Source organism: Tympanuchus pallidicinctus, unplaced genomic scaffold, assembly GCF_026119805.1.
Source record: "Tympanuchus pallidicinctus isolate F22 unplaced genomic scaffold, pur_lepc_1.0 scaffold15, whole genome shotgun sequence".
Classification (NCBI taxonomy): Eukaryota; Metazoa; Chordata; class Aves; order Galliformes; family Phasianidae; genus Tympanuchus; species Tympanuchus pallidicinctus.
Window position 1 is genome coordinate 11,685,963 of NW_026294669.1, and position 22,451 is coordinate 11,708,413.

At 35.6% G+C, this 22,451-nt stretch overlaps 1 protein-coding gene across 4 annotated transcripts in view; it reads right to left on the reverse strand.

Annotated features, from left to right (window-relative positions):
- PTPN4 (protein tyrosine phosphatase non-receptor type 4) overlaps nucleotides 1-22,451 on the reverse strand; it is a 98,680-nt gene that overhangs the window by 10,807 nt on the left and 65,422 nt on the right. For all 4 annotated transcript variants that reach the window (XR_008204545.1, XM_052674495.1, XM_052674494.1 and 1 more), the window contains 11 exons: nucleotides 21,035-21,103; nucleotides 14,673-14,807; nucleotides 13,582-13,740; nucleotides 8,752-8,911; nucleotides 5,743-5,826; nucleotides 5,597-5,653; nucleotides 4,365-4,521; nucleotides 3,213-3,379; nucleotides 2,030-2,120; nucleotides 1,886-1,947; nucleotides 988-1,134 (listed from right to left, as the gene is read on the reverse strand). Coding sequence is in view for 3 of the 4 variants with exons in the window: in XM_052674495.1 (XP_052530455.1) it covers nucleotides 988-1,134; nucleotides 1,886-1,947; nucleotides 2,030-2,120; nucleotides 3,213-3,379; nucleotides 4,365-4,521; nucleotides 5,597-5,653; nucleotides 5,743-5,826; nucleotides 8,752-8,911; nucleotides 13,582-13,740; nucleotides 14,673-14,807; nucleotides 21,035-21,103 (1,288 nt within the window). In the remaining variant the exon portion in view is untranslated. The remainder of the gene's footprint in view (nucleotides 1-987; nucleotides 1,135-1,885; nucleotides 1,948-2,029; nucleotides 2,121-3,212; nucleotides 3,380-4,364; nucleotides 4,522-5,596; nucleotides 5,654-5,742; nucleotides 5,827-8,751; nucleotides 8,912-13,581; nucleotides 13,741-14,672; nucleotides 14,808-21,034; nucleotides 21,104-22,451) is intronic.

Consider the following 22,451-nt stretch of genomic DNA (forward strand, 5'->3'; position numbering starts at 1 on the left):
CACACTGCAATTCTTATCCAATTACTTTAATTGCATTTAGAGGCCTTATCTCCCAGCAAATACATGGCTATTAATAAGTTAGAATATATACCGACAGCTAAACTACAGTCTGAGCTGATCAGAACACCCATCACCTTCCATAAGTCCACCTTCAAAAGCAATGCTATACTATGAGAAACTCTACTAAACTATTACTCTAGCCTGTCAATTTCTGTCCACATACAACTATTCAGTGCTACTGTGAATGCACCAGGCTATAAACCTGGTAGCTCTGGAATTATACTCTGTGAATCACTATATTTTATTGTTTTGCTCATCTCTAAGAGACAAAGCTGTATAACAAATGAGACTACAAAGAAAAAGCTATAGCTTTAAAAACAAAATAAAAACACCTTAAAGTTTTTTACAGAACCATTTGTAATTATTTCTAGTAATCTGTAACTCTCCATTTCCACTTTTTTCTTTTTTTAATGAAAAAGACTTAAAGGACAATGATTCCTTTGTGCAAGTAAACAGACGTTCAACTCTTCTCAATGTATAAATTTTATTTTTATTTCAGTCTTACTAAGGATTCCCTTAAGCACAGCCATTCAGACATGCTCTCAACAGTACAGAGCTCCATTGGGCTGCATTAAAATTCATCTCTACATATGAAAGAATTAATTACAAAAACTGATGACATTTCTTAGTTTCCTCATTCAAAGATGAGAAAAAAAGACTATTTTAACAACAGAGTCAAAGCAGTAAGTAAAAAATATTTTAAGAAATACTTGGACTTCAGTACATCTCAGCACCAAACAAATTTTTTCATTAAGCTATTTTAACAATATCAAAAGGTTTAAAATGTAAGAATGATAATCACAACACTATTAAGAATGCACTGCACTTATGAAAAATTTGTAATATTACCTTCCACTTATCTTTTAGAGAGCAATCATCAACAGATTTTTATTATGCAAGAGGTATTTAAGAGAATCTTTTACTTACCCTGCCCCGTTCAACTTGAGTTGTTAACATTACAACCATAGATGAGCCTTGTTCCCAAGTCATCTGCCAAAAATCAGGACAAGTGTTTGGCAATGGACCTTGACAGGCAATGTACTGGTTTATTATTGTGGAAGAAGGGATTTCCATCTAAGAGAAGATAAAATGATTGTTTTAATTCTTGCATTTGCCATGAGAATGAATATCTGTCAGGCATCGGTGTTCAGTGACTAATACATTAAAAGAAGTATCACTACATGAAATATATTTATTTTAAGTTAGTCATTTTGAAGAGTATCAACTGGAAGTGTTTCACACTCAAAATTAGTGCGAGGAACCACACACGTTTGGGAGCGTGCAGCTAAATTCACTGACAGTTAGTGGTTGAAAATTAAAAGGTAAGGAAATGTCATTCTTTGACTTTCTGACACTGGTTTTTAAACAGTGATTTTGGAATTTAACTTCTGTGGTTTTTTTGGTGGTGGTGTTTTTGTGTTTGGTTTTTTTTTTGTTGTTTTACACAAGGGAAAGCAAAGTAGGAAGAAGAAAGTACTTTTTTGTTGCTACTGACAATAAGAAATAAATAAGCAAATGTTAATATGTGCTTCTAGATTAGACTTTTCTGGTGTTGACCACTGCAGCCACATTGGCAATCCATTAAGAACTCTGATAGACAGCTACTTTTTCCAAAGGTTTTTTTGCGTGTTTATTTTCATTTAGAAAGTATCTGCCACCAAGCATTAGTAAATAAGTAAACCTACAGTACATTTCTAACCATCTGATTACTGGCTTATTATTCTAGCCTGAGCTAGATTTACAGCAAATTTATTTCATTAAAATTCTCCATTGAAAAGTTGAAAATTACTTTATGCCAGAAGCAATTTTTAGAAGCATTACTCACATTTATATAATTTGCATTGATGTAATCTTCATTACTTTTTAAAATAACCCGTGTAGCATCATCTGAAAAAAATTTGTAGAAAAACGTTACTTATTTACTAACTGCAGTAAAATACTTTTAGAGCACAAAGACACAAATACTTACAAGGCGAAATGTCTCTGTATCTATTTTTGGAAATGTTTTGAGGTAATCTGGCACAAGACATTGTCATTCCAGGCTTTTTCCTATACAGTTGCTGAAGTAAAAAAAAAAAAAAAAAAAAAAGAAAAAGAAAAAAAACGAGATCATAAGAGATGCAAAATACCTGCCAGTATGTGCCTTGAAATACTTTTTAGAACATAAATTATTGAACAAAGACAGCTATAAGAAACGTGGAAGCATTTTTCAAAACAAAGTGCTATGAATTATTCTATGGGATCATTTCACCACATCCATGCATCTCTTGACTCAAAGCTACACACTGAAGCCATTTATAGAACACTGTTTTGCAAAACTGTAACTTCCACTGGAGGAGCTTCCTGTCTAAGCCTATGCAACTTAATATACGAGGCATGTATAATGCAAAATGGATTCCAGGTGTAAGAAGTACATGTTACCAAAGGCTTTATTGATACACATTGTAATACATAACTTCAGGTCTCTGATAAGGAATTCATGCTGCAGTGTTTTATAAACCTAATTCTTCCTGCTTTTAGTCATATGACCTCATGATTAAAGAAGATGGAATATTATCAAAGCTCAAGTTCATGTTAAGGAAAAACTACAAGTATCAGTGCCTTAGGAGACCACAGAAAGGGCACTGCTCTTTTCAAGTATGTCAAAGAATTAACTATTTATGAAGACTTCTGTTACACATATGATTAAGGCTGTGTTTTCCATTGGTCATTTTGTATTTGCTCATTGAAATTGTGCATTAAGTGTCAAAAGTTCAGCTGTCGCAGCTTCTACATTGACTTTGGAAAGAATGAAGGTCTGAGCACGGAACAGGATTTTTGGTATGCGTTCTTCAGGTCTTCATCCCTATAGAAGTATTACACAAGCATAGGTCCCTGACAATCATAAAAAGATGCAAGCAATCAATAAAGATATTAAAAGTGAAACAATTTTTAAGTGTATTGGGATCAGTTATTCTACGCTGTAACTCTTCTGTGTTTCCCTACAAGGCTTGACTTTTTAATTTTTTTTCTCTGAAAGTGTTAAATCAAATTTTCCTAAAAGATGCTGGTTATACTGAAATTTGACTGACATTTTCTTTGTTTAAAATGATTACTTATCCCAAAAGACTTGGAACTTGCACACAGCTGGCTTCACGTAATGCAGTACTCACATCAAATTGAGCTAAAACAGTTCCAGTGATAAGTCCCTCTGCTAGCTGAATCATGGATTCTCTCAGAGCATTATCATCTTGATGGACACCATCAAGTGGAGATTTCTCAGGGATGTATTGGAAGTCAGGTTCGCTTTCCAGCTTCTCTTCCACAACATCATAGACAGCTGTAACAAATAAAGTTATGGAGATTTTAGATAGATGTGTTTAAATAAAATTGTAATACAATTAAATTAGGTCATTTAATTAAATCACCCAAACGGACATATTCCTCCTATAGAAAAAACTGCATTTATTACCACAGTGATTTTAAGCCCCACTAGCACAGGCAAACAGGCTTTACTGACTACTACCCAGGACGTGACTATTGTGACTTAATTGTCATTTTAAGTAGAAGTAGTTCATTGACTGTTGAAGTTTTGATCAAACCTCCTGTCACCTGCAAACTTATCTGATGCATTCCTTAATCCCAGATCCACACATTACACCTCTATAGTCACTACAATTGTATTTGTACTTTTTCAGTTTGAACAATTTATTCTTTTAGGCTTCTGTAAACAGGGCAAGGCACGTAGATCATCACCAGAAAAAAATGGCACTGCGACACACCATAATAACACCGTCAATGCTACACTCTTGTTTGGTCTATAAACAAATTGAAAAACAGTATGAATCATCTACTATACATAACAAGCATACGCTGTCATAAAGTTTCTCTTTAACCAAAATCACATGACCTTGAAGGAGAGATCTGGCAACTCCTCACTTCTACAACTTGAGTATTTTTATCCGGAATACAAAGATAACCAACTTAAGAGGATACTGATTTAATAAGCTGGTAAACAAAACTATTGATTTTATCTGGAAAAAAAAAAAGTACATACAAACACTGCAAGAAAACTTGCATGCAGAACAGGAGCACACATAGCTGGGAAGCATTAACCAGTGAATACAGGAAAAATTGTTTATGATGTATCACATTCCAATTATTCTGATTGAGCATCATTATTTTTCATTTTGCCTTTCTTGGTTAATTGTATTATAAATGGGATGCAGAGTAGAATTAAACCCAGTGACCACCTGCTGAAGATTAGCAAATCAAGACAAGATGCCTTTTTTGTTTGTTTTTTGTTTTAGGTACAAATCACTCACCATTGGGTCGAACGAGGAGCACAAGTTCCCCTGAGTGCCTCTCACAGCTAGCTTTAATAAACATAACAACTTGATCATGGGTATGTTCTGCTATATCCCTGCCATTGATAAGTACAACCTGGTCTCCTTCATTCAAACGAGGGACACAAAGATCAGCCTGCAATGTTAAAAAAAAAAAAAAAAGTGTAAAATGAGCTGTTTCCAAGTTTCCACCTTATAACAACAACTTGGTCTACATTCATCTAACTTGAATCCTACAGCCAAGTTGCTATGGTTGCTGCATTGTATTCAGAAAACAAATCTGAGTGTTGCACAATACATGAGAAGGTGTCTTTCATTCAAACACTCTGATTTGTCACTGGGAAGAAACTGTCATTTTAACATGTCTTCAGTAGCTGTTACTCTGTTCCTTCCATTAAAGTAGAAGGCTTAGTTGAGCTTCCCTTTCTGAATTTCATATAGACAACCAAAAAAGCAGGATCTTCTCATCTTAGAAGGGAAGAGAGTAAATTGTCCAAATCAATTTCATAGGCTTAAATCCTTCAGTTATGAAATACTACAGTTGCAATGACAAAACTAAGGCAATGACTAAAGACAATGCACCAATCCAAATAATCCTGGAAAGACAAAAGAACCAATAAAAATAATACCACAGTTTTACCATGAAATGTAAGAACATTTTTTAAACATTAGCAAAGAGATGGTTAGATTTACTCTAAAAGGCATAAGCAGAGCTGGCTCCAATCAGCTCAATACCAGGTCAGTATTTCTGGCAGTCAAGTGACAGAGCATTGTGCCCACTTTGAAGGACACTACTGATTGTCACCAAACACCAGTAACAACAGTCAGACCTGATGAATGATTCCTGATGCCCAATTTTAAGTTAAGTATTGGTTTTATTCAGCTCCGTCACTTTAATAAGAGGTGTTTGTATTTGCTGTTTTAGTTATTTTTAACAGAGAAGTCCACATGTAATTTCTATGGAATTATATTAATGCCTCTACTAAAAAATTGCAAGCATAGGCATTTTTAGGATGACAGCTCAAGAAGCAATGCATAGTGAACATCTGCAGATCCAATTTTCTGGCAGCAAAATAAGCAATTTTTCTGAGGATTAAATAATTTTTATTTGATTTATTAAATATGTTGCACAGACCTAGGAAATAACTACCAGTTTTGAGCTCGCATTTCAAAGACAGCCATAACAACTAGTTTGAATTTGGGTAACTTACGGGTGTTCCTGGAGCTACCCTGGACACTATTACTGGCATCTTCTGATCATATCCACCCTTTAAAAACAAATTACACTTTGTCATAAATCATAAAAGAAATCAGAAAATGAACTTAAGAAACACAAAACAAAAATAGGTGACTGTACCTTTACATTGAAGCCAAACCTTCCGTTTTCATCTGGTTTCATTCTGATCATAACAAGATTGTCATGGGGAACACCACCATTGGGCTAGTAAAAGCAAACAACATAGATATCTATTACTATATTCTGTGTTCAAAGTTAGCACAGTCTTTGAGGATATTGTATAGAATAATTTTTCCTATTTTTCATAAAGCAATTGCTATTAGGCACTTGAGAAAACATCAAATAACACAAATACCTTTCTTGAGTTTTGCATAGAAAGAAAAAAGAATTACACACCTGAAATCTTGGACACAAATTACAAGTCTGTTCTGTCAAAGCAATCTCAAATAAATCATACTAGAACAAGCAAACAGGCTTCAAACAGTCCTAAGAAAAACAAATTACTAAGTGGAAATAATTAAAATTCATTTTACTTAAGACTGCAGAAAAAAGCCTGCAGTAAAAATGTGATATATTACTACAAAAAAGAGAGAAGAAAATTGAGGTGCTTTTCACCCCCCCCCCCCCAGCAACAGCAATATGATGGTAGCAAGCAGGAACAAGTTCAGAAACAAAATCTTGGTTCCATATCCCCTGTCCTATTTCCTCCACAGTACAGTAGTAGTTTTGTCAAGCTCTGACAACTTGAGTAGGGTTTTCTGGTTATTTTATCAGAAAAACCTTGTCATGGGATCCATTAATATACTGGGGATACTACTTGTATAACCTGTCAAAAATCAAATTATTGTCATTGAAATGATTCTTAGTTTGTTCCACATTACTATTTATTTCACAAATTGAATATGAACCAGTATTTTTAATAATACTTCACATCCAAACCATAAACACATTGGTTTGGACTAGATGATCTTGTAGATCCTTTCCAACCTTGTGATTCTATGGTTCTATGACATAAGCTTCATTGACATTTAACAGAATCAACTACACAAAATTTAAGATTCATATTCAGGAAGGAAGAAAAATCATCAATTTATTAAAGAAAAACAAGTATTCCTAAGTGTTATGAAAGTTCAAAACAACAACAACAAAAAAAACAACTTGGTTTCATGCATTTTATGCTTTTGTTTAAAATAAAACCACCCCACATCTTCCCCTAACACATTCATAACAATGAAAAAGATACAAATTCGGGGAAGGAGAGGAAAGTAACAGCCTAAGATACGTTGATGAGAAGGTTATTGTTCATTCTGCAAAAGAACCAAGGTGTGGCAAGATCTGTGCCATTCCATTCCTCAGGAAAAAAAAAAGAATAATTACTTCCCGCTTTAACAAGCAATTTTGTGGAGCATTTTATAATGAAAAATCCAGAGAGAACACTACATATCATCATTAACTTGCCTAATTGAAGAGACTCCTGACCACACCTGTTTGAAAACACATCTGCATATTCTCAGACTGGATGCTTAAGGACTGCTGGTAGAAGAAAATGTTGTCATTTCCATACCTGTCCTGCTAACATATGGGCTCTCCCTATTTTAACAGGCAAAGGAAATCTGACAGCTTAATGAAGTCAAAATGGTGAGGATTATCCTTGAAATATTTGAGATGGAGCAACAGAAGAGATTTCAGTGGTACAGGAACCTGAGGTGCATTCTGTCAGAAAAAAACCCCACACTCTAAATCCTAAATTTCTAATAGCACGACTCCTGCATTTTGTGAAATGTTCTTCCTTCTCTAGGACCCAAAATAAAAAGCAGTCATCAGACTAAATTATATCTTCAATTACAACAGTGTGCTGCCTTAAGAGCAGCAGGAATGTAACTGGTTGGACCTTAGCAAACAATCACAGTGACAAGGCACATGGAAAAAGCAATCTCATTCTGCAAAACCAACACAGCTGTGTGAGAACTAAAGGGAGTTCCAAAAAAACACACTACTGAAAGTTATTTCTGTCAATTTGGTACAGATAACTGAATACCAGATGACTTGATGAGTAGTTGTTTTTCAAAACACAACTTCACTATGACTCAGGTAAGCATGAAAAGGAGATGAAGTTGTTAGAAACTATTTCATGATTTAATTAAAGCAAACTTTTCATGACATTCCGAAAGTCCTCATAACTTTTAAGTTTCACTTCTATGTCTTTTATTAAAACTCCAGCTCCGAAATTAAGTATGGATTTTATGGGAATCTTAACTTTATAACAAGGCCTGAAAGAACATCCTAGGCTTGGAGTTCACAGTACAGTATAAAACTAACTGGAGGCATTTCTAAAATATCAATCTTGAGAGCTGACATAATTGTGAGCACCTATGGTTGGTGAAACTGTTTATAAAGTATTTATTACATCTGAAAAATGTTTCTTGTCCTAAATCAGTATAAAACCAAAACCCACTTGTAAACTTCTGTTAGGACAAAAAAAAAATTTTTTTCTAAATCACAGAAATGGTTAAGACAGACAGTAATCATTTTAGTTATCTAACACATGCCCAAGAAAAAAAAATGTGTAGATCTTCATGTTCCTCGCCCTCAGTGCCTTGGTAACATATTCCTTTCTTGTAAATCCTGATCATAAATACTACCACAGATTCAGTAATCCTCTCCTAACAGAACTACTCTAGAAGCTGGTAGGAAATCTTAGAGTACATTTAGCTTTTTGATAAAAGCCAGATGAAATAATTTTTCAAATTAGCAGTCGTTCAGTTCAGTGTCTTCTTTAAAACTGACAGTAAGTGACTTTCCAAATAAATCAAATAGAAGCATTTACAAGTGGAGAAAATTTGAGCATGATAATAAAGACTAAAATGCTTTGCACAACCATCTCAGTTTAGTCATTTGGTGACGAAAGACAAAGGACCACTCCAGCAGGTGAAAAATGGTAGCAGCTAGCAAAGAGATGGTACATAAAATGGTGTTTGGAACTTCCAATCTAAGCCATTCTTCATTTCTATGAAATGCTGAAATGTAATGCCCAAATGTGGCACATCCCTGAAATCAGAATCAAGCTTACAAGGAGTAGAATTGCTCAGACAAAAAGCAGAATAATTAAACTGGATCTAAAGAACTTACTGTGGACTTTTCAGGAGAAGCAGGGACATCAAATGCTTCATTGATGTGGTTATCCAGTTCTTGCTGCGAGTGTGAATGATGAATTTGGTTCCAACTGTTCTTCTTGAATTGTTTGGGTGGTAATGCAGGAGGCTGCCCATCTATGGGAGTTTCTTGAGATCTAAACACCAAAATACAGAAAGTATGAAGTGGAACAATTATTTGATACTGACAGTGCTTTAAGGATTCCAAGTAAACAAAACAAACTGCTTGGAGAAACTATGAGTTGGAGACCTGAACATATCTATATATATTTAGAATCTCAAAAATTTGCTGCTGTAGTAGAATAGATTGGAAGTGCAGGTTTAGCAACGTTAGTCATTTTTTCTTGAAAAGCAACTGTAGGCAAGTAAACCAGTAAGTTTCACTTTTACATGGCTGTTGTGTTGTGTTTTGTTTTGTTTTAAACCTGAGGTTCTACCAGCTTTTGTGTTTACAAACGATACAATTCACTACACTTATGCTGTATGCTCCAGCTAAAAAATACGTATCTAAAATACATAACACTTACAGTATTTTCCCCAATAAGATTTTTTTTTTTGTCCACTTACAGTTCTTGGAGAAGCTGACTGGAAACAACAGTGTTAAGTTTTTCCATTTAAAACTACACATTCACAGAGATATTTCATGAGATATTTGGTTTTACTCCTTTCTTGAACACATTCCCCTTTAAAAGATGTGCAGTATTTTAATATTTGCAAGAACTGTATTTGTAGTGTGCATTTTTCAGTTGAGTTTTAACACCATTGCTGAAGATGAAATGGCAGAAACTTGTTTCTGTTTAGCTCTGCAAGCACTGCACTGTAGATTAACAAAAAAAGTCCTGTGTTTACATGCAATAAGGATAATTTCCTTTATTATTCCCTTTGAAATAAAAGCTTAACTGTATAATTTGTATTACGTAAATTTATGATTCATCTTTCATTACATGGCACTGTATGTTTTTAGAGGCTCAAAAGGGCTCCTATTAACCTCGTCTGAATGCCAGTTTCTAACTACCAACACGGATACGTGCCTTCCTCCCCATGGACCACATTAAAAGATATCATTAAGTAATTTCACTACTTACGACAACAGCCCACTGATACTAGTGGCAAATCCAAAGACCTCAAGGAATGAAGTTACAGGCTACAGCTACCTATGAGAATGCTACCTCCAAAAGCGGGTGCTGCCCTTCTTCCATCTGCTTCTCATGCCCCCTTCCCTGAATTGCTCCAGTGCTCTTCCCTCAGCCAACCCAGCTTACCAAACAAGCAGAAACAGTGACTTTTTGGACAAGCTTGGCTAGCTTGCTGCTGGTTCAACAAGGCGACTAATCTCCAGGTGGAGGGAAGGAATGACACTCCTGCAGGCCAGACATAGGACGCTGTTCCTTCCTTAGCAGCAAGCTGTAGCACTGACTCACACCTGAGAGCCCTGTCCTGTGAGGAGTGCTACCTCAGTTACTACTGGGTTTGCTGCAGTAAACTGGTAGCAGAGGGAGACTCATTAGAAGAGAGTACAGCATTTCAAGTTGCTGCAAGTAGTAAAACCTAAGGCAGAAATGCATGAAATTCCATGCTGCAGAATGCAAGCACACACACACACAAAAAAAAAACATTCATTTTCCATTTCATGTTAAAAATTTAGGCTGTTTTTTAGAAAACAAAAATACTGATAGGGTTCTTTTGGAAACAAATCCTAATGCTGTGTTAAATGTTTTCGCTTAACCTCAACTTTTAGAAAATAAATGTATTTTGCAACACAACTATCTTGGGGAATTGACTAAAAAGTTGCCTTTTTTCCCCTCAGAATAAGTAGCTTTTCTGAAGATAGTTTATTGGAAAGAGAAAAATATGATTGTCAACATCTGCAAGATGAATTTTTCAAGGCTGCTATAAATTATTTAGACATTCACTCGAAAAGGTCACCCAAAGCTTTTCAACTGCCCGCATATTTATACATTCATGTCCAGGCGGCACAGGTTATTCATCCTTTTCAAGACAAGGGCAACATAGTTACATATCTGCCTGAAAACAATTACTCCTGAGAGCTCTAAACGGAATGAAAGAGGAAAACCTTTGTAAAGACACAAAAGCGTCCAGATAAAAGTGAGAGATAGAATCCTATGTTTGACTAGACGCCGGTACGTATGTCAGCAAACACAAATAAATTCCCAAACAAAATACAAACTTATACAAAAGATTTGAAAAAGTTACTCAGATGAGCATTTTCGTAGGAGCAAGACAAGCGCTGTAATGTATTAGCATAATGAATTGTGAGAACTAACAATCAAGCCTTGGGCAAAAACTTCATTGCTTTGTATTTGCCCAGTCAGCTTTGAATCTCCTTATGAATGCTCAGACAATGGCCATGAAAGCAGCCTGCTTGGCAGGCAAAGGAGCTCTCTGTTACTGCATTCATCCATTTACATAATAATACAATAACCCATAAAACCTCACACTGACAACCTCTGTGTATTTTTGTTACAGATATCCGGTCTGACCTTTCAATATATTAAGCAAACACTTCGTACATGCACCCATAAGGTTATTAAACTATATATCACGTGCCTTTTGAAGTTAAGGTTATAATCAACTCAGTGTGCTCTGAGCAGAAAGATCTCAGTTGAGTTCCAAATAACACACGCAGTTGAAGACAAAAGACCGGATTATCTAAGCAAAAGTCTCCTAATACTCACTGGAGCTCTAATTTCTTTTGCTATATTGACTCCAAATTTCATGAGATCACTACAAGTCAGCTTAGCTCCTCTTCCCTTCTTTTGTATATAAATTTGATATATGAATTCCCAACAACTTAGCGGATGGACAGCTTGAACCTTCTAACTCAGAAGGGCCAAAATGTTTAAGTAGTCGATTTTTGGATGCCAAAACAATACCATTTTTAATTATACGGTTAATATACATGTCGTTACTCTACTACTTTTATTCATAAATAAAAAAGCTTTAATCAACACCTGAAACTTTCAGAAGATTCTTTGAGGATTTGTATTTTGACAACCAACATCCTTATTCTTAAAAATGCGTCATGCTAAGTAATTACAGTGGGAGATTCAATTCCACTTTTCAACTTGTGAATAGAAAAAGCAATATTTTTTTCTATTAGGGAATAAAAAAGCGCAAGTCATGAAAAAGAACACCCGGAGCTGCATAACTAATTTGCAAAAACACTTCCTCTCTTTTTAAGACTCATTTCTATGGTGACTCGTAAAAGTAGTCAGCTATTAAATTAACAAATCCAAAGGACATTCGGGAACACATTCTAGAACTTAATTTAGAATAAAGGCATATGAAGAAAGGAGCAGTTTGGAACTTTGCTTATTTTGCTGTGTAACTCTATCACTCAAGATTTTCTCTTAACTAAATTGACTGTCTTAGAAGGGAATGGAAATGACAGCATGGATTCAGTCAGCCAAATTCAAGCATGAAACAAGATTTACAAGTGTTCCAGTTTTTGAGACTCCCTTGTCACAAACAGGTTTCAAAATCCCACCAAGAAAGGGCAAATTTATGTTATTAGGTTAAAATATTTTTTCTACAGCAAACAAATGATGGTCAAAGTCATAATTGTTGCACCTTATTAAAAAAAAAAGTCTTAGTTTACAAAACCTTAATAAAATTTTTATTCTACCCCCTTCCCAAAGTTATGCAAAGCTGTTGAAAAGGAAGGCATGAGCCACTGAAGGTTCTAAAAGCCCTGAATACATTCCCAGATTCTTTTTTATGGAGATACACCAGTTTTCTTTTATAAAAAAAATACATAATTGTGCATGCATTGGTTTGTACTTCTCAAATGGTTTTAAAACGATCTGCACAACATACTTTCTTACAGAGGTTCTACAAAATAGAAAAATAAACTTATAATTATATGCATACGTATGTATAAGACACAGCAGTATGTTCATATGGTCCACAGCATGCAGCTCTTTTCCCCAATTCATTTCTCCTTCTTAGCTTTTTCTGAGTATTTCAAACCTTTGAGCAACTTTGCTTTGCTTGAAAACTTTGTTTGCTTGAAAAATATTATTTCCCACAAGATTCCTTTTCCTTCAAGAGTCTTTTTTTGTTTGCTTTGTGTTGTTGTTTTTTTTTTTAATGCACAAAAACTTTTATTTGTAAACTGGTATAATAATTAATTTTTATTACAATTTTATAGTCAGTTAGATGACAACTTTTCCATCAAGAAAAGCTGTTCCATGAAAAAGGAAGATCTAAATTACGCTTCTGAATTTAACAATTCTTCATTTTGATGATTACTAAATGGCACACATTCAGCTTATCAGGAAAAAACAGACAACAGTGCAATCTTAAAAATAGAGATATTCTGTAGCAATAGGCAATATAACATCATATATTACATACAATGTAACAAAGCATACTGAGACCAGCAGAAGGCTGGGCTGCTAAATAGACATTCTGGCTAACTTGCAGGGCTCAGACTTCTATGCCTTGACAAAACAAGATTTCCAAACTCATGGGAATTCAAAACTTGTATCATAGAACAACATACTTCAGGTTCTACCAAACTAGCTTTTGCATCCACATCCAAACACTGATGGCCACATTACAGCAAGGGCAAAAGTATGGCAAGGGAAAAGGTACGACAGCCCTGCATCAGGAATGTGTTAGATAGAGGTCTGCACTCCTGTATCATCTCATTTTCAGCATGCCTTACCCTAACAGTCCCTAACAACAGGCACCTTTTCATCAGATTTTCTGTCACACCCCCAACCCAAACGTTTAAAACTAAATTCCTTATGGCAAAGACCCATGGCAATCAATAGAAACTTACGGTGATGATTCCAGTATTATGCTGTTAGCCTGGGTGGAAGATGGAGATCTGTGGTTCACAAACACTTCACTTGGTGAAGTGTGAACTACATGGTCCACTAAATGTCCAACCGAGGAGGGTCGTAACCGAGCTCCTTCTTGAGTGAAGGCAGAGTTGCGACTAAAAGGGAAAACATAGCAGTGCAATGTGGAAATAATTTGATTACTAACCTACACTTCCCACATCAACACAAAAGAATAACTTAGGGGAAGCCAGAATAACACTTTTTCTTCTCTGTGCAAGCATACGTTCACAATTCTACGAAACAACTTCATGTCTCAAAGAAAAAGCACCAAAACATTTATGTTGTCAGTTAAAATACCGTGCTTCATAACTTTCTTGTTGAAAGTGTTTAAAAATTATTTCCATAAATTCTACTAAATGGCTTTGAAAGATACTGTTTACAATGAACAGGCTACAGGACAGACAGTCCACTCAGTGAGAGTTCGTCACTAAGTTCTTTCATTAAGAAAAACATTTCATCACACCCACTTGCTACTAGAAAGAATCATAAGCATTATATTTTTTTAATATACATACATATATGGTTATTTTCCAAAAGAAATATGGATTTTTTCCTAAACGTGAGCCAGAAAGCTCTAACACGTGAGAAGTGAGCTTTGAAAGGAATAAAAGAAAAGGGGAAAAACTGATGGAAATAGATCCACAAATATATATGATCAAGTCATTTCCCCAAAAACTTTACAAACCAATTACTTCTAGAATACAGTACAGATTTCATTAGTACAGATTTCATTATTTTTTTCCTTAGCCCAATGAATAATTTGATTTTAACTATGCTTGATAAAACTCAAGCTCTTTGAGTAGCATGCTATCCTTTACACTTCTTATAGGTTGAGTGAAAAGTACTTAAAATTCACCCCACAGACAGTTTCTATTGTAGAGTTAAATGCTCCAAAGAGCTATTCGGCTATTCGGCTATTTGTGAAGTTCTTTTAACCTCCATAAAGCATTATTCCTCTCATAAGATACGTTGTCCCTCACTTCAGAGGAAGACAGTCACTTCCAGGGAGAGATGTGATGCTACTCACTGATTTGGGGTTCCAGGTGGAGACCGCGATGGTAAGCTTTGGGTTTCTAACCTATCGTCAGACAGAGAGTTCCTGCTCACTACTTCCCAGTCCATCCCACTCATGAGTTTCCGTGCCAAGGGTTTACTGGGGGATCTTGGAGGAAAAAAGAAAAATGATCGATCAGAAATTGTAAGAGGTGAGAAAAAGATTATATAAATTCCCCCACAATGAAACTCTGGATATTCAATCACAAGAAAACAGAGCTATATGGAAGAAAGGAAATGTAATAATACAAAACTATATTTACATAAGCAGTAATGTACTTATGCAGTTTATTTTCCTCAATATTGTTTTCACTTTGTCTACTCTGTATAAGAACATCAGTGAAAAACAGTCATACAATACTGCTGGCTAGGAGGGAGGCAGGCAAGGTGTTAAAACTTTACCAGCCAATTCCAGCACCTCAAGGAGAATCTGACACAAACAGAATATTCATTAAAAGATATGAACATGAGAAGTGGAAAAGCTCTAAGTAACAAAACTGTTCATTCATCTCAGAAAAAAAAATAGTAGTGGAAATATCTGTCCAAAAACAAAAACCTCCCAATGACCGTAAAGAACAGAAAGCAGGGCAATCATTAACACAGTAACCAAGCTGCTGGGCTTTGCCCATACTCAAGGATTTTCATCTAGGTGACAATTCTTCTTTCCAGAATGAGCTGTGACAACAATAAAGCAGATACAGTCATGCTCTTTCAAGTTGTTTCTGGGCAACTTTTAGGCTCCGTTTGGCTATGTACCAGAAACATCCTTCAGGTTTCTTAAAAGAAAGCAAACCTTTTTCTTCTCATTCTCTGATCACACCAGAACACATATTCTCCTCTCTTCTGCTGCTCCTTACATTTCCTGAGTGCAAATGAGACCATACGTACAACACCTCACGAAACAGAACATCTTCCTTTTATACCACGCACTGCCAAATGAATCATCCAAGAATTGTGGCTGCCTTTTTCTTAGTGGCATCACATTTGATGGTTTAGATGAGAGTATCATTTAGATCCTGTAACTAAACATACCTGAATTCTTCAGCCAACACCAAAAATTCTTTAAAGCAATCCGTAAATAGATGTCCTTGCATTTACTTCTACTGCTCTGATAGTTCTGTGCAACTCAGTTTCTCAACTATTACCCAAATTCCTTTTATTCAAAATATTCCTCAATTTCACGAGTCTTTCATGTTGTGATCATTTCATTCACCTTTATATATTTATATCACCACATCTTCCTCTACTCTCCAATTCAGCATAATAAGGTGACAGCATATTCCTATATCAGCATAATGCCCTCCATCACTTCTTTCCCCCACCCCATAGACCTGTATCAAAAAACAACTTCTGCCTTTCTTGTCCTCTGGAGGATAGTAACTGTTCCTCTTTATCTTCATCTTGGCATATAAGTTTCCAGATTTACTGAAAGTGCAAGTCCGGAAAGGAGGAACCTTGAGAAAATAAGGAACTACCGACACACAAAATTACATCTTACTGGAAACAAGAACTTCAGTTATGATTACATTTTTACTTCTCATAGAACTTAAGGTGTTGGCCTGCACTGAATTTAAGTAGACTATCCTCAGAATTAACCAAGAGTCTAAACCAAAAAGCTACCAAATATCACATTGAATAATCTAGCTTCACACACAGAAGCACACATTATTAATGCCAACACTGTTTGGAACTCAAGCAGTAGACATTTGGGTGTGAAGAGTTCTTAAGCATTTGTTTTGTTTTTAATATTATTTTATACCTTCCTTCTGCCCCCATGCAGTTCTGAATACATACTGCATGCTGTTTTGCTGCTCAGAAGACTTGGTGAATAGCAGCTGACCAATTTCAGAGAGTTAAGCAACATAGGCTGTTCTAAATCCTTCTGAGTTAGGTTTTATTACATCTTTAAAAAAAAAAAATCTAGCAGTATGTTGATAGTTGAAAACAGCAACTATTTATTTCCTGTGGAATAAGACATTCCTTGAATGCATCACTGTGCTTAAGCAGTATTAATTTGATCCAGAAGTAATTAGTTCAACATCAAGTCAATTAAACCAACATTCTCATTTACATAATTCGCTCCAAATGTGAGCAACTCAAACCACTTTCAAAATCTGAACAGTTAAAACAAAACAAAACCAGCAAAATTGAAAGTCATATCTAATATTATCAGTTCATTATCTTTTACTAATCAAAGGCTATCATTAGCTAGATTTTTGCAAAGTATGTTTGTAGCCAACACACTAACACCAAAAGACAGCTCCACCAGCTCTACTAAGAGGTAAATTCTACGGATTAGGGAACTGTCAAGGGGAAAATGCAGACGATCATAATATAAGTAAGCTCAGGGCTGAAAATATAGTATTTTCTGACAGACATGTAAGGGCACTTATGAAACCTTATTCGTCCATCTCCAGTGGAAAAAAAAAAAAACAAAAAACAGTGGACTACAGGGAAGTTTTGTGTCATTTTTGTTTTGGTTTTGTTTCTAAATGCACACAAACACTGAAAGGCACTTTTATTTTCTATATTATTCAGGAAATAAACTATGAAGAAAGACATAGAAGCATGGGGACAAGGAAGAAACGCGTTTTCCCCAAAAATGTAATTTCTGACTGTTTCAAAAACAACTCACTCCACTGTACCTTCAGTCTGTAACTACATGTTGAACAAACTTCCTCAACCTATGCAAAAAATAAGTACACGTTTGAAATGAGAAAAGCATCGCTTCCGCATCAATTTAATCCAATGTTAGGAAAACTCACCTTTTACTGTGGACAGGGTCTGGATCTTTCAGAAATTAAATCAATACCATGACAAACAACTGCAACGTTTATCAGCAAAGGCTCGTTTCAATTATTTTATTAACAGCTCTAACCTCAGAGTCCCACCCACTCATGTTTGTTGCCTCTATTTCCTGTCTTTGCAGAAATTTCAAAGAAAAAGTTACCACAGTGCAGCACTAAACTTCTCAGTGCTGCGGCTTTTTCATACTAGTTCCCTTAGCAATACTTAGAAATCTAACAATAAGTTTTGAGGTTTTTTAATTAACATTTAAGATACATTGCAAAATATGCCTGCAAATTTCTCTTTTATTACTCATTCCTTACAATATTCCAATAGCTTCCTTAAAGCACTGTGCAGATCGGGAGATGGGAGAAGGGAAAGAAGCCAGAAAAAAAAACCTTTTGAAATGCCTTAATAAGCTTTGAAATTTTAAATTCTGCATCTGTCTGCTCACTCTGGATGCTTCCACTGAGCCCCATCACAAGGGGCTGCTACTTAGTAGAGAAAGCTGCTTTCTAATTTCATGCTAATTTTGGTTTATCTACAGAAACACGCCTAAAAACATCAGAAGAAGTCCTGCCTATCTGAGAAGGAACAGAAACCAAAAACTTCACCTGCACCCCAAAAATCAGAAATAGTCTTTGGAGCTGCAATACTACATCAAATACAATAACACAGCAGGTGGGATGAAATTACATAACACAACTAAAAATGCATGACACAAGTGGTATTGGCTAAAGCTAAATAAACAAAGCTCATGCTTTCAAAGACAAAATTTGGTTCTGGGTCCAACAGCTGGAGTGCTAAATTCTCACAAGATGGCACAGAGAATGTGATTTGGGAAACACAAGTAGAAATCTTAAGTCATTTATATCCCAAAAAGAAATATAAGGTGGAGCCTCTGCTTTCCTTTGTATTTTGACAAAGAGCACAGGGAATGAATTTCTCAGCAAAACTGGTCACTGCAACTTCCAATGAAGAGACTGAAATTGCATGAAAATCTGCAGAAATAACACAAAATGACATGCAGTTTGAAGAAAGAGGAATTTAAATGTCCTGAATGACTGGATGGTTGAAACAATTAGATTGGGTTGCTGGAAATAGAGATTGTAAGTTCATGATAAAGAGTTAGAAATGCAGACCAACTGAGATGCCCACACACTACCACACAAAACATACCAACAACCTCCTCTCATATCCAACAGATCCCACTGGGGCTGAATAAAATCAGAATATTTGCAAGGACCTTTAGATAGAGAGCAATGTTCTTTAAGAAATCACTCAATTCATAACTTGATTGACCTTTTTCACTTCTATAATCTACTTTCACTTTTATTATGCTCCTGGGAATTCTGATGGGTTTTTATGGATTGCGAACATCCTACAACAAATGAGGCCAAGAAAATAGCTGTAATGGAGATTAAAAAAAAAAGTCAACAACTGCAACAATAGTCCTCTAAATGCTGCAGTTAGTGCAGCAAGAAATTGCGTAGCTGCCTCCAAAAAAAGTATTTATCACATCACATACTACTTCCTTTGCTGGAGTTACGGCTCCATTTTAAAATTGATTCTAAAACATTTTATGATAAAAAAAATAAGTCCATGAAGACTACATCAATTAATTTTAATTAAAATCCTGAGGAAAAAGAGATAAGCCTGGAAGCTGTAGGTTAAAAAAGCTTGATTTATTCAAATGAATGTCGGGAAATTTCATTTCCATACCTTGTGCTCTTTCTGTTCTGCTGGGCATGTGAAGGCCAGCTGAATGCTGCAATGGCAGTCACCATTTCCCATCTCAGAACAAATAGAATGTGCAAGTTACATCTCAGCTTAAGCATCATTTTTGTACAACAAAAGAACTTAAAAGTTTGCTTAGAGAGTATTAGCTCAAACAGAGGGTAAATGTGGACAGTTTTAGAAAAAACATCCAGTACTTTTTCTAGAGATCATAACTGATCTTTAGTAAGTCTTCTTACGTGGTAATAATAATTTTTAAAAAATAATACTGTTGGTTTTAAGTGGCCACCTCACTCTTAAGAAAATCCTGACTGCAAAGCTCAGATGCTTATAGTTTCATATCAAAAGGAAAATGACACCAAAATGAACTTTCAAAACCTTTCAGAACGTGAAACAACTGAAGCAAACCCGCTGCTCGAGAGGTTAAAAAGCTGTTCAACAATGCAATTATTTCGAGAAAAACACGCTCAGAAAGAAAAAAGGAGGCTCCAGGAACAAAATCCATGTCATACATGGAAAACCTTAAAACACAATTTACTTTCAGTATGAATTCAGAGGGGCTGAAAGGCATTTCAGCCTGAAACTTAAATGTTTAGGAGAAAAGGAATTAAAGATAATAACAATCTTCACTTAAGCTTTTTGAAGCATGCTTTGTTCTACAAACACTTCACGTTTCTTGCTCTTTTCATCCCTTAAAATACTAAAAATCTTCATAATGGAAAATTCAGGGAAGACAGGAGGGAAAAGTAGATGAACTATTAAAAGCCTTCCAAAGGTGTATTTGTTACAATACACCATTAAATTCAGTCCACTCTGTGACAGATCCATACATGAATCAGCCATTTATCAGTCATTCACTTCAGTAATCGGCCCAAAAGGTAATTTGATGTACTGCTTTATCTAAAAGCAAGTGGAAAGTGTAATTAGAGAATATAGGAAAGTCAAGTATTTTATTAAGACTTGAAAAAACAGAATTCGGTTCTAGCCACAGGTTTCAGTTTTAACCAGAGTATATGTTATAAGAGACAAACAACTCCAGCTGCACTTGTTTAGCTTTGATTCGAAGGGAAGAGAGTGCCATCTACTGAATAAGAATTTCTAAAATGAAGCAAATGCTCCTCAAAAGCCCTTCCTCATCCCACTTCTTCTCATGAAATTGCCAAGTTTAGAGTGCAGCATACATTACACAGTTTTTAGCTGATTCATAACTGTCCCTTACATAAATACAGAAAAACCTCTCAAATTTGAACTCCAGAGTTCCTTAATGGGTAACCATGTTAAAAGACATTCCTCAGCACAAAAAAAAGCTTAAACAGATAAAAAGTGCAGAGGATGCTCCCTGCTTGTAAGGACTTTTTCCCCCCCTGTATCTACAGCAACAGCTTACTTGCAGTCCAGTTTTTCCATCATTCCAACACCTTACTGGGGCCACAGTGGTAAAACTGTTCTCATTCAGTCACTCAGCATTACTCTAACAGAAGTACACACGTACAGTCAAAGGTTGTTATCAGGGATTAAACATTCAAATATTGAGATAATGGCTAAAAGAATATTCTCTGCAATAAAAACAGCACAAAGAGGGCAAACACATACAACTATTAAGGCAATTCTGATTCTCTTCCACTTCTGGCTGCCTGAATAATAACCCACATCAAAATTTAGCTCCTTGATACAATCAAGTCATGCCACCAGCAACAGTGAACAAAAGACTCCCTATTTTGCAAGTTTACAAACAGAAAACAATAACCCCATAGCATCTTAAGATACACAAACAGAACACTTATTGATCCAGTACAAATGTAAATTGCTTACCTTGCAAATACCCTGTCTTTGTTTGCTCTTTCTTTGCCATACTGCACAGACTGGACCTCTGTTCTCCCACTGGAAAACAAACCAAAATCCATTAAATGCAATCATCTTAGGATAATAATTTATTGCTTGGAACTGAACCATCTCAAGAAAAATTCTACTGCTCAAGCAATGACACTAGCTTCAGTATAATATAACCTTAGACATTATTGGGTAAGCATAAGTCTTCTTTCACAAAGTTTAACAAAGACCAATTAATATGAAACATAAAACTCTTTTCTCCTTTTTCCTTTTATCCAAAGCAACAAGCAAGTTCTGCTTGTATCTTCTGGATTATTCTCTGGACAATCATCTTTTCTGTCACAGACACGCAATTAAAAGTAATGCATCTCCACTGCACTCCTCCTAAACTACTCCCTGTAATGTTTAAAAAAAAGAAATGCTTCTTAGTTCAGCAAATTATCGTTAAGAAACACAGATCAACACATCACAATTGCACTCTGCTTTCTCAAACACAAAACTGGAACTTGCTGACTCTTCCTTTAAGACCACATCTCCCGTGTCAAAGCAAAGATCCTTTATTCCATGATTATATTTCATAATTTGCTTTGAAAAACAATACAATGTTTTTTAGAGTGCTTATCAGAGGTTAAGAATTGGTGCCTAGATACCAGCAGAACTCCCTCTTTTTATTACTTCACATGCATGCACGTCCTACAAAGACACTGATACTTTTTTGCTCTTTTCTGTCCCTTACAGGGAACATATGCAGTGATATAAAATCAAAAAATAATTAGTTGTTTTCATATGCATATTACAGAATACATACAACACTAAATACAACATAATTAGGAAATCAGATGGTGAGTAATTCATGCCTGAATAATCTCCGTCAGAAAACTCAGAATAAGAAATTGCAACTCGATGGAAATATTCATTTACCTCAATAATGCCCAATAGCAGCTGTTTTTAGAGAAAATTATAAAGTATGACTTCAAAAATTATTGTTTCCATTTAAAACTCCATACATAACTGCAGGTCAGACAAGGGACCAATACTGGTCCAAGTTGTGATCAGTGGCAATCACAAGACTAAATCTGTTTTCTATGTGCTTTTTGGAGTTAAAGTAGATTTCCAGGCTTTACAATATCCTTTTAGAAAGGAATTTCACTGTTTGACTACTGAATGTGTGAATGCATCAACAGAAATTCAGAGAAGGGAAATGCAAAGACCTGCCCCTGGGGAGGAACAGCCCCAGTGACAGGCTGGGGGCCAAGTGGAAGGAAGGGTACTCAACTCCACGAGAGCACGTTGGGGTGCTGCGTCCAGTTCTGGGCAGCCCAAAACACATGGCCATACTGGAGCAAGTCAAGCAAAGGAGCTGTGAAAACATTTACAAATCTGGTGCATCTGGTGTGGA